Consider the following 12,597-nt stretch of genomic DNA (forward strand, 5'->3'; position numbering starts at 1 on the left):
ATTCATTTCATGGTTAATACAGTTAATACAATATATTCCCCACTATGGAACAGAAGCATTATTTGTTTGAAGGAATGTTAGCCTCAGGGGTGTGTTGTGGAATATTAGTTGAAGATGAATATTTATGCTATGGAATATTTGTTTAATGATGCAAGGATGTGTTGCATTCTTTTATGTTGCATTTGTTTAACTCTGTGAAGCTGTCTGTCTAAAGTATCTGATTGGTATAGTAAAAAGCTGATTGGCCAGTGGCTAGGCAGGAGACAGAAACAGATGAGGCTGCCAGGCAGAGGGAGGGAGGGAGGAAAGGGAGGGAGGGAAGGAAGGAAGGAAGGAAGGGAGGGAGGGAGGGAGGGAGGGAGGGAGGGAGGGAGGGAGGGAAGAAGGCGAGGAGGGAGAAAAGAAGGAGGAGGCGAGGGCACCCACTAGGGCCAGCCACCCGGCCACCCGGCCACCCAGCCACCCAGCCACCCAGCCAGCCATGGAGTAAGAAGGAAAGAAAGGTTTATAGAATAGAGAAAGGTAAAAGCCTAGAGGCAAAAGGTAGACAGGATAATTTAAATTAACAAGTGCTGGCTAAAAATAAGCCAAGCTAAGGCCAGGTGTTCATAACTAAGACTGAGTCTCTGTGTGTGTTTATTTGGGAGCTGGGTGGCGGGCCTCCAAAGAGTAAGGAGTAAAAAAAAAAACAAAAAACCACTGGGCGGTGGTGGCACACACCTGTAATCCCAGCACTTGGGAGGCAGAGCCAGGCAGATCTCTGTGAGGCCAGTCTGGGCTACAGAGTGAGTTCCAGGAAAGGCGCAATGCTACACAGGGAAACCCTGTGTCAGGAAACAAACAAACAAACAAACAAAAGCCAACTATGTGAAGCTAGACTATCCACCTAGGTAGAGCAAGAGAAAGCTAAAACAGACAAAACCGGCTCCTTTAAGAATCTCGGCCTTACAGCAGAGCACTTAAACCGCCCTCTACATAGAAACAAACCACAACAACCACAACAACAACAACAACAACAACAACAACAACAACACCTGAAGTAAAAAATGCCTGCCACAGTGCAGGGCACTGGCATTCCAGATCCAGGGGTTGAATGCAGTTCTTGCTCACTTACCTCCAACCAGACTGCAAGCTTTAGGCTCGGGCTTGACTTTCAGGGACCAAGAATCAGCTAGGACCAACTACAAGGATGCTTTTTGGGTTTTTTTTGTTTTTTGTTTTTTCCGGGGCAGGGTTTCTGTGTAGCCCTGGTTATCCTGGAACTCACTCTGTAGACCAGGCTGTCCTCAAACTCAGAGATCCACCTGCCTCAGCCTCCCAAGTGCTGAGATTAAAGATGTGTGCTACCACTGGCTTTAGCTTCTTTTCTTATTGCTATTTCACAAGTCAAGTTTTAATTAAAGCAGACAGACACTCTTTTCTTGAGATTCTGGACATTCAGAGTGTATTTTCACTTAAGGAAACAACCTTTAGATTCATAAATGTAAACATCTCTGTTTCAAACTCAGGTCATAGTGGTGTCTATATTTACCAGATATACTTCCTCAGATCAAATTAAGAAAGTGGTTTAATGACTGCTCCAAGATGTTTGGGGATCCTGATGGAAACAGGTGTATAAACACTAAAGGTAGCAAAAGGCATTTTGATATTTTACTGTGGTTCATCTTAAGAGTTCCTTGTATACATTAAGAACTTTCCAGATGGCCAGGCATGTTGTCACATGTCTTTAATCCCAGCACTTGAGAGGCAGAGGCAGATGGATTTCTTGAAGTTCCAGGCTAGCTTGTTCTACAGAGTTCTGGGATAGCCAGAGCTACACAGACCCTGTCTCAACCCCCCACTTCCCCATAGGAGTTTCCCACGCGGAGTTGAAGGTGGAAGAGCAAATGCAAGGCCCTAGGTTCAACCTTCAGTACGGAAAAAAAAGATTTTTCTAGGCAAAAATAAAGCAAAACCTAGAAATCTTACTAACTGAATCTCTTCAACAATCAGCTTTGATACTCTTTATCATTGTCAAAATTAAAACAGATATAATCTGTGTAGCATAAATAATGTTCAAACTAAAACATTAGAAGCTTTACAGTCAAAATTCTATTTTTTAAAAAAGAAAAGCAATAGATTGAGAAGATGTTCCAGAGAACACCCATCCCTTCCTTGGAAGTATTAGCAGTTGATAGCTACTGGAGGAGTGTTATGCACCAGCTTCCTGAAAATAAAACCTCCCATTTTGGAAAGAAGTTTCTTAGGACACTGGATGTTCACTGGGGAGATGAAACAAGGTGTGCTAAGGGAGTTGAAGCATTCCATCCTACAGCAAGTGAACAATGGCTTCAGGAAGTTCCCCAAACTGACCAGATCCACTAGGCCAATCCCTTTCCAAGCACATGTAAGCAGTAAGGACTGCTGGAGACTTGCTCAAACACCCCAAGCTGCCTGGACGAAGAAAAGACAAACTGAACTACCTGGAAAGGATACTCCCCAATCTGCTAAGCTGCAGATTTCCAGCTTTCATGCTTTGTCACCCATGCTGGGTTGGTTTGGTAATGCAGGCGCCTTTGAGTCATTTCTGCTCCTGTAAGTAACCCCAATCAAATTCACTGGTTCATGAAGTTGGACTCTGGTGACATCTGAACTTTGGTATGTCATCAGCTCCCTATCTGGGGTGAGTAGACATTGATTCATATCTCCCAAGGTACAATGTCACACCCATGTACAACTAGACAGCATTAACTGGATTATCAAAAGTTGGAGGGTCATGAAATCTGGAGTGAGATGGAAGGAATAAGAAAGTTCAAGAAGTTGAGGGTGGATATGATTATATTTCATTATATACATGTGTGAAACTCTCAGAAATAAAGACAAATTATAATAAAAATATTAGAATCTTTGAATATAACATCTACTAAGCTCCCAATCCATACATTTAACTGACTTCTAGATCTGCCTATTTGGATGTCCAAAAGACACTTAAAACTTTTTTTTCTTTTGCAGACATATGCTACTATTGTAAAGCTGGTGAATAATACCCTCCATCAATTTGGCGTCAAAAATCCTGGGAGTAGCTGGGCAGTGGTGGTAAACACCTTTAATCCCAGTACGCAAGAGGCAGAGGCAGGCAGATCTCTGTGAGTTTGTGACCAGCCTGGTCTACAGAGCAAGTTCCAGGACAGGCTCCAAAGCTACACAGAAAAACCCTGTCTCGAAAAACCTAAAAAAAAAAAAAAGTCCTGGGAATTGTTATAATACTATTAACAATAACCACCATTGAGGAATAGCTACGTTGTGTTAAAGATTATTCCAGCTGTATCATTCTTCTTATGCCCAGTCCCCACCCACCAAAAACTCACAAAATAGGTATTATTCTAAGGAACTATGAAGCTATGAAGCCAAAAATTCTATTTAATTGCACTATGGCTTTCTCCACCTAATTTGAGCACTGACCATTGTTTTCACCTTGACTTTTGGTGACCCAGCAGTACTAATCTGCTCATCTTGGGAAATGTTTGTTGTGCTTTTTAAACTGTTTTCAATAATCTGTATTAGCTCCTCCTGTTTGCCAAAATCAGATCAGTGACTCGCCACCTAAAGACGAGCAGTGAAAAAGGTATGCATTCAGGCTGTCTACACTTAGTCAAAATTCTTTGTTCCCATAGATTGATTCATTGGAGTTGCATTCCTTCAGGATCAATTATTTACGAGGATCCATCTGTTAAAATAATATGCTTAAACAGCAGGGGAAAATGGTGCATCATCATTACTTAACATTTTCTCTAAGAGTGCATGAACAGGATACTCCTGAGTTACTGTTTCAGTGAGATAGCAGAAAGGGCACATTAAACGAGCCAGCCAGGCACTGGACCTACTCAGCAGGACTGCAAGAATAAATTGTAATAATGATCTTTTGGGCCCAGTGTGGTGGTGCATGCCTATAACCCCAGCTCCACAGCTGATGGTAGCTTAGGGAAACAAAGGCTGGACTGGGATATACAGAGAGCCCTTGTCTCAAAAAACATTTCCCTCTCTAGAACCTTATAACCTGGTTATAACTAAACAAATATTAGGGTACTAGCAAAAGGGATCAAAATTACCTTGACAGAACATTAAAAATATCAAAAATAAGAACATGGTTATCAAAAATATAGTATAATGAGATGTAGCTAAAAAGTACTAAAAACGACCAAGCTTTGGGGGGAATGCGTTTTGAAAATGCAGGAGGCAGGGACTGAAGAGATGACTTTGGCACGATGCTGAAGAGCACTGGCTGCTCTTGCAGAGAACCCACTTTGGTTCCCAGCACCCACATGACTTCTCACAGCCAACTGTAACTCTACTTCCAGAGGATCTGATGCTCTCTCTGGCCTCCACAGGCAGGAGACATGCATCAAAACACTCATATATATAAAATTAATATCTAACATTTTAAGTTTAAAATGTATAGTAAGTAGAAATACTTCCAAAGAAACTTTTTAAGTCTGCTTTATACGCTGTGTTATTAATTTGTGTGACGCTTTCTGAAACGTTTTATAAGATGTATTAGTGAGTAATTCAGGTGACACAGGAGCTCAGCAGAATGGAGACACAGAGAGCTGTCTCTGCCATCTGCGTAAAGGTTAGCCACAACTAAGTGTGCTGTGATAAGCAGACAGACACCAAATACGCCGAGTTCTACAGGACCTGAAGCACTGTGGGCATATGGAAATAAGATGGCTTAAGCAACCCCAACAACATTCTGAAAAATGATTACCCATGACATCCTGAAATCCAACACAAAGTATCCATGCCAAAGAGAAGAAATTCCTCATGAAACCCATAAATGCATATTGCAGCTTTTCCCCTTAGCAATCATTAGGAATAGGATTATTAATGTAAGAATTGATCTGGGAAGCTGGGGACACAGCTTAGCTGATAGAGTGCTTGCCTAGCAAACACATGGCTCTGGATCATATCCTTAGCACCCCATAAACCAGGTGTGGTGGCACACGCCTGTGACCCCAGAAAGTGGAGGCAGAAGAATCCTATGCTCTCCTCAAATTCCGAGGGCATCAGGCATGCGTGTGGTGCACATACCACATACAGGCAAAACATATATATAAAATAGAACAAGTGAATCTCTAAACAAAAATCTAAGGCAGATAAATGACAAGAAGTATATGAATATGTATTTAACATTACTAATCATTGATGAAATGCAAATTAAACCCACAGTCAACTATCACTTGACATCTGTGAAAATGGATATCCTCGAAATGATGAGAGACATTCTGTCTGGGTATGAATGAAAAGGAAATTACCCAATGATGGAAGCAAGGGAAATTAGTACAGCCAGTATAGAAAACAGTGTGGAGGTTCCTCCAATTGCAAAGCAAAACTTCTATCAATCTCACTACTGTGTATGGATCCAAAGAAAAATGACATCTGTAAGTCCGTCAAACAGATACAGAAGACACAAGATACAGACTCAAACTCAACGTCTGTAACAAATGAATGAATGAAGATACACACACAATGGGACACCATTTGGCCTTAAGAAGGAGGGTACCCTGTCACTGTAAAGCCCTGGGTGAACGTGGGGCACAGTGTATTAAGTGAAAGAGCCAAACACAGAAAGGTGTGCACTGCGTGGAGTCTCACTAATGTGTGTGATCTCAAACGGTCAAGCAGCACAGATAACAGAACAGCAGTTAGCATGGGCTAGAGGACGTGATGCAGGTTAGCAGAGGCTTGTCCAACAATGCAGAATCTTGATTACATAAGGAGTCTTAGAGACCCGCTATGGACCAGTGAAAACGTATTTTTCACTACTTAAATACTTAAGATTTAAGCATGAGTGTATATATGAACATGGATGCAGTTGCCCTGCCCAAAGAAGCCAGAAGAGAGTGTTGAATCCCCAGAACTGAAGTAAGGGACAGTTGTGAGATGCCCAGTGTGGGTCTGGGAACTGAACTCAACCCCAGGTCCTTTACAAGGGCAGTATGAGCTATTCACCACTGAGCCAGCTCTTGATTCTCCAACATATTATATTCTTGAAATTACTAAGAGACTGGCTTCAGTGTTCTTGTCAAAAATCACTGATAATATATACTTTAGTTAGCTTGAATAATTGCCAAATAAAATTGATAATATACACATGAATTCGCTCCATTTAGCCATTTCCCGATTTCTCCATTTTCTGTATGATAAACTAATACAACTCATGCCAATTACAAAATAAAAAAAAATTACAAAAAAAATACAAATTGCACTAAAATAAAAGTTTACATACCTTGGCTTCCGAAATGCCAAACTGTATTGCTGGCATGCGAGACCCACAGTGGGAGTATAAACGATAGGCATGAATTTCTCAATATCAGACATCAGCACACTGTAAAAGAGCTTCTCATTTCTGTCTTGCAGATCCATCAACAGAAGGTACCTGTGGAAATTGGACACAATTAGATCTACATCCAACAGTCAAAATCCAATAGTAAATATGGCTATTAGAATTCCAATTTCAAGCAAGTATAAAGTACATCTTTAGTCAAATAGAAAACATGCATAATTTTTGCTGGTTGTTTTTTTACTCTTTTGGGGGGCCCGCCACCCAGCTCCCAAATAAATCACACAAAGGTTTATTCTTAATTATAAATGCCTGGACTTAACTTGGCTTGTTTGTAGCCAGCTTTCCTTAACTTAAATTATCCCATATAACTTTTGCCTCTGGGCTTTTCTTGTTCTCTTACTTTTGTAAATCTTATTCTTATTCCATGGCTTGCTGTATAGCTGGGTGCTGGCCCCTGGAGTCCTCCTTCTTCCCTGGCTACTTCTTTTTTCTTATATATATTCTCTCTGCCTGGCAGCCCTGCCTGTCCTTTCTCCAGCCTTGCTATTGGCTGTTCAGTTCTTTATTAGACTATCAGGAGTTTTAGACAGGCAAAGTAACACAGCTTCATAGAGTAAAACAAATGCAACATAAAAGTAATATACCTTAAAATAACATTCCCACACATAATCAAGCCAGGCATGGTGGCATGCACCTCTTGGGCAACTCAGGCAGGACCAAACTTGAGGACAGCTTGAGTTAGTTACACAGTGAGACCCTGTCTTTAAAAAACAATAGTGACCATTCTTAGAAATATCCTTCAGTGGGCTGGGGAGATGGCTTGATGGGGAAAGTGTCTGAGGTGCAAACAGGAGGACCTGAGTTTGGATCTCTGACATCAGTGCAAAACACGCTTGGGTTGCAGGCACAAAGATCCCCAGATCTCACTAGCCAGCCAGGTTAGTCAATCAGTGTGCTCAGGGTTCAGTGAGAGATCCTGTCTCAAAAAATAAAGTGGAATACCAGAGAGAAATATATATGTCAACTCCTGACCTTTACAAGTTCAAGCATATGCATGCACACAGACACACACAGGTGCACACATACACAAATGTATGCATACAAAAAAACTCATCATCTCAAAGAATGAGGAAACCCAAATTGGATTTCTACCATTCAAACATCACTACTATTATGAAATAATATAATTTTGTTCAGTACATGGAAAGAGGTAGTCCTTATTTTATAATTCAAGAGATGAAAATATCACAGGAGAGTTTTGGTTGTGAGCCTAGCCTTTAACGGCTGAGCCATCTCTCCAGCCCTCAAGGAGAATTTAACTGCTAACTTAAGCCAACTAATGGCCCTTCTTTGCTTCCTTCTCTTCCCTTCCTTCCTTTCTTTAGACAGTCTCACTATGCAGTCCTTGGGGGGAGGGGGCCTAGAACTCACTATATAGAGTAGGCTGACACAGAACTTACAGAGTTCCACCTGCCTTTGCCTCCTGAGTGTTGGGATTAAATAAATGTACCCACACACCCAGCTTTTAATGGCCTTTCTCTGTGTAAAGGCATTTCTTGTCTAGTTATCTCTCTATGAATAACCCTTTTTGCATTACCAATAACTTCCATAAAATTCAAACTGCTTTGTATAACTGAAAAGTCTTGAAAATCTGTGTTCACTAACATAGCAAGGCCCTATGCATACTGATCTCTGGTGTGGGCTAGAGATCACTTAAGTGTGTGATTGTGTGCAGAAAGTTCAATCTCCAATGTGCCGACTGGAACAGCGCTGGGAAATTCAAGAGGTGACATTAGCACAAGGCAGGTCACTGGGAAAACTGTCCTCAGAAGGGATTAACACAGTTCCCATGAGCATTTCCTTCCAAGGAAACTTACTTGATTAGATGGCCGCCCCTTCCTGCCATCAGATACTGTCCTGCCGTGCTGTAGATAGAAACTCATGCCCAGCTAGGAAGCACTACCAAGGCCCAGACTGTTCAGGACTGAAAGTCTGCGTCACTCCCCGAGAAGAAGGCAGTTATAAACACCAGTAATGACCAATGATCAATTTTAGAAATGAGGGCAGAAATTTTCTTGGACATTTCTTCCTTCTTTTGTTAAGAATATTCATGTTTACATATAAATAGGTAATATATTAAATAAGAATGGGCAGATATCATTTCTCTTGGAAAAAATATTTTGAGAAAGGTAAACTGAGAATAGATTATAAAAATATTTCACTCAAATGTTCCTAAAAATAGTAAATGCTTTGAAAAAAAAAATCACTGTATTTGCGAACAAATACTCCTAAAGTTAACTATCCATTCCAAATCATGCAAATAGCTCAACTTTTTTCTACAAAAAGCAACAGGAAAGAGTGTTTCCTATGAGAAATATGCTCATAAATGTGTTACCTGTCGAAGTCAGAGTTCAGACGCTCGAAATTCTTAACTACTCTAAGGACCTGGATCTCCTGACTGATGAAGGAAGGCGGCAACAAACCATGGATGTTCAGCTGTTGTCTCTCCTCCAGAGTAAACGCCAAGTCCTAGGAAGAAAAGGGAGAAGACGATTTGCAGAGAACAGACAAACAGCACACACACACACACACACACACACACGCACACGCACACGCACACACACGCACACACACACACACACACACAGACTCTGGGGAGGCAGGGTCTAGCTGCTGAAAGCACAGCCAGCCAACTGTGCACTAACCATCTGCCTCCTTAGCTACAGATACGAAGGTGAGAGCAGAGAACGGACAGGAACTAACTACCGAAAGGCACGAAAAGCAGAGGCCTGGAAGACAGAGAGCTCAGCCTGTAAAGTGTCTGCGGTGCCAACGTGAGGAACTGAGCTATGAGGCCCAGCTCTCACATAAAAGCCTGGCCTGGCAGCACATGTCTGGAACCCTGGCACTAGGGGAGGGGAGACATGCGGACCTCCTGCTGGCTAGCCAATCAGTGAGCTCCAATGTCAGTGAGAGACCAATGTCAAAAAATAAGGTTGAAAGTGATCAAGAAATACCTAGTCTATCTCTAGCCTCCACATTTGCATGTACACACATGTGCACATAAATCCACATACACAAACACACATGTACATATGGTATATACACCACATACATGTGTACACAAAAAATGAAAGATACAACCATTAATGTCAGAAAATATAAAAATGAATAGTTACCTATTTTTAAATGTGACTAGAAGTAGGTCAGCTGACACCTGCTATGCTTCCAGCTGTGAACTAGGTCAGGAAATAAACTGCATGATTCTCAGGGACCTGTTCCAACCCTCCATCTCAGGTTATCTCCTACTATCCTTATGCAATCCTGGTTACACTCATTTCTTCCCAAGCCCAAATGCAGCACATTTTTATTCTTCATGCATGGCATCTTTATCAAGAATGTTCTTCTTGACACCACACACTTCGGACATAAGACCTGGTATACTCAAGCTTGATCTGACTTGAAAGCCTCCTACCTGAGGACTAGCTTTTATAGTATTGGAAGGCACTATGCAAGCTTCCAAGAGACGGAGCAACCAATAGTCCTACCCAGCTGTAACACTTACAAATCACAACAGTGACACCATCATGGCAAGATATCCCTAAGGGTGCAGTAGCACTCACATACCTTGTTAGTAACCAACAGCTCTGTAATTGGATTCGAGGCCCACTTAACTGAAGGGAAATCATTCCTGATGCTAGAAATCAAGACAACTATCAGGGCTAGCAAGGTAATGGATCTTCTAGAACCTATAACTGCCACTTTCCTAAAACACGATACTTCCTAATTGCATTCTTAATATTTATCATTCTACCCACAGGTAAGTGTACTTCTTACCATCTGTCAGACACTTTGCTTTGTAACAGATGGAGACCTTTACAGAAACCAGTCAAAATGCAGGAAACAAGTGATTACAGAGTGCCCAGCCCCAATGGGGACACGTGTATAACCCAATTCCTGCAACTAAGGTCCAGAGAACCATGGGAAACAGAGAGGAAAGATGGTAAGAGCCAGGGGACCAGGAAATAGGCTGTGAGATTTTTGTCTCCTAAAATGACAAGGAAGTTTCATTCATGATACCTCAACTGCCCTAAGAAGTACATCACCAACAGACATGCTAATACAGCAGGGGAAATCTCACATGGCTCCACCCATGAACAAAGAACCACAGGCACCTAAGGAAGGTCGAGAGGAGGAGAAATACTCTTCCCCAGGGATGAGACCCTAACTGGCTATCCAATATCCAATGTCAGCCCTGAAATCATACAGATACAAGTAACGCTAAATGGACCGAGCAGGTTGTATGTATATATTTAAGCATGGGTGTGGGGTGGAGGAGAGACAGACAGACACACACACATACAATTTTTAAAAAGTCATGATTCTGAGAGGGAATGAGGAAGGATGAGAAGGGAGAAATTTATGTGATTACATTCTAACTTTTAGAAAATGTCCTTCTGGCTGGGCAGTGGTGGCATAGGCCTTTAATCCCAGCACTCAGGAGGCAAGGGCAGGCAGATCTATCTCTGTGAATTCAAGGCCAGCCTGGTCTACAAAGTGTTCCAGGACAGCCAGGGCTATTACAAAGAGAAACTGGTATTGAAAAAAACAAAACAAGCAAACAAACCAACACCCCCACCTCGAAAAAAGAAAGAAAGAGAAAGTCCTTTTTACCTGCTTCTCCTTTCAAGACTGACCCCAAGTGTTTGATCCTCTCTAAAGTGTTTCTAGACTCACCACCTCTGCTACTATTCCCTTGTTAAATGATCTGTTTACATAAACATAGGCGTATAAGGCAACAGTAACTGTAAAAGAACTCAAGACTAAGCAAATAAAATAGAAATAAGGGTTGATACAAAATGGACCTAAAAGATTTGTTAGAATACACTATGGGAAGTCAAAGCAAAGAGGCCCAGCAGTCATTAATAACAAGAATAACCTGGCAGACTGGGATGAGGAATCCTCTCTAGAAGATTCCTGATGGAGATACTGAATCCTAAGAAGCTTCTATTCCAAGACTGGGCTGCTGTTTCTTTGGGCCCATTATTAAGTGTTGACATGGCATGATGGCTGGCTGGCTAGCTGCCCTTATGAATAGTATGAGACTAGAATAAAAGAAACCTCAGAGAACCAGTATGATCCTTCTGCCATGTGAGGACACAAGATGGCTGTCTGTGAAGCAGGAATTGGATCCCCTACCAGATACTGACTATAGTGTGTTAATGTGGGGCTTCCCAGCAGCCTTTAGAAATGCAAAAATACACACCTTGTATTTAAAAAACCCAGTCCATAGTATTTTACCATTACAGCCCAATAAAACTAAGTAAGATTTGTACCTTGAGATACTACTGTTTCTTGACAGTCCAGATGGACAGGAACACATTCACTAAATATATGAACGGCTCTGCAGCCGTTCCCTCTGTCCCTGAATGTTCATACTACGAGGAATAATGACTCTTGAATCCTGCCATAATAAGACCTCAACTTACTGCATACACAAAACATTTTACATATTTAATTTTAGAAACACTAACGTTTTTTACAACTATAAAATGCTATTCAGGAAACTGATTAGAATATTCATTCTGATAAAATTATTTTTAAACTTAAAGCAATCAAAAAGGGACATTTGTGCAAGAATCATCTATAAGATGGAAGAGTGTATATTCATATATATGTGTGTGTGTTGTGTGTGTGTGTGTGTTTGTACGAAACAGAAGAGAAACTTGGACTCTTTCAAACTAGAAAATGAAAGGGAGGGAGGGAGGAAGGGAGGGAGGGAGAAATGAGAGAATGTTAGGCAAACAAAAAAAAAAAAACAAATAAATACAAATGTTATAGAGAAACAGTGGAGCACTAGATGTTATACACTGTGACAACGTGCCTGCAAAAATACCAACCAAATATGGTCTTCTGAGAAAACAGCTTATGGTCAGAAGCACTAACATACACTTCTTCGTTCAAGTAACAGTGGCACTTCACCGTCTTCACTCAGCTAGTCAGGCCTTTTACTTATGTCCCCCCCATCTGGTCTGATGGAACAGACCTCTATGCAGTATACCATATACCATGTAAATGGGAATGCCATCTGGAAATCTCTCCATAGTCTTTGATGTTTAGTAACTGCAGACTCCTACACTGTTCGCCAAATTTTCACAGACGCACTAAAGCACCAACTCATCTGTTTCAAAAAACTAATCATTAGGCCTTAGAAATCTGGGGAAATGGGCCAAGTTTAAAAGGGGGAAAAAGATCCCATTATTGAGTTCATATCA

The 12,597-nt window shown here is 41.3% G+C and overlaps 1 protein-coding gene across 1 annotated transcript in view; it reads right to left on the minus strand.

Moving 5' to 3' along the window:
- Me1 (malic enzyme 1) overlaps nt 1-12,597 on the minus strand; it is a 118,283-nt gene that overhangs the window by 90,101 nt on the left and 15,585 nt on the right. Inside the window, exons 2-3 of the mRNA XM_036193171.1 lie at nt 8,718-8,851; nt 6,266-6,415 (exon numbers count right to left, since the gene is read on the minus strand). Of these exons, the coding sequence (XP_036049064.1) occupies nt 6,266-6,415; nt 8,718-8,851 (284 nt within the window). The remainder of the gene's footprint in view (nt 1-6,265; nt 6,416-8,717; nt 8,852-12,597) is intronic.

Source organism: Onychomys torridus, chromosome 7 (genome assembly GCF_903995425.1).
Source record: "Onychomys torridus chromosome 7, mOncTor1.1, whole genome shotgun sequence".
Lineage (NCBI taxonomy): Eukaryota > Metazoa > Chordata > Mammalia > Rodentia > Cricetidae > Onychomys > Onychomys torridus.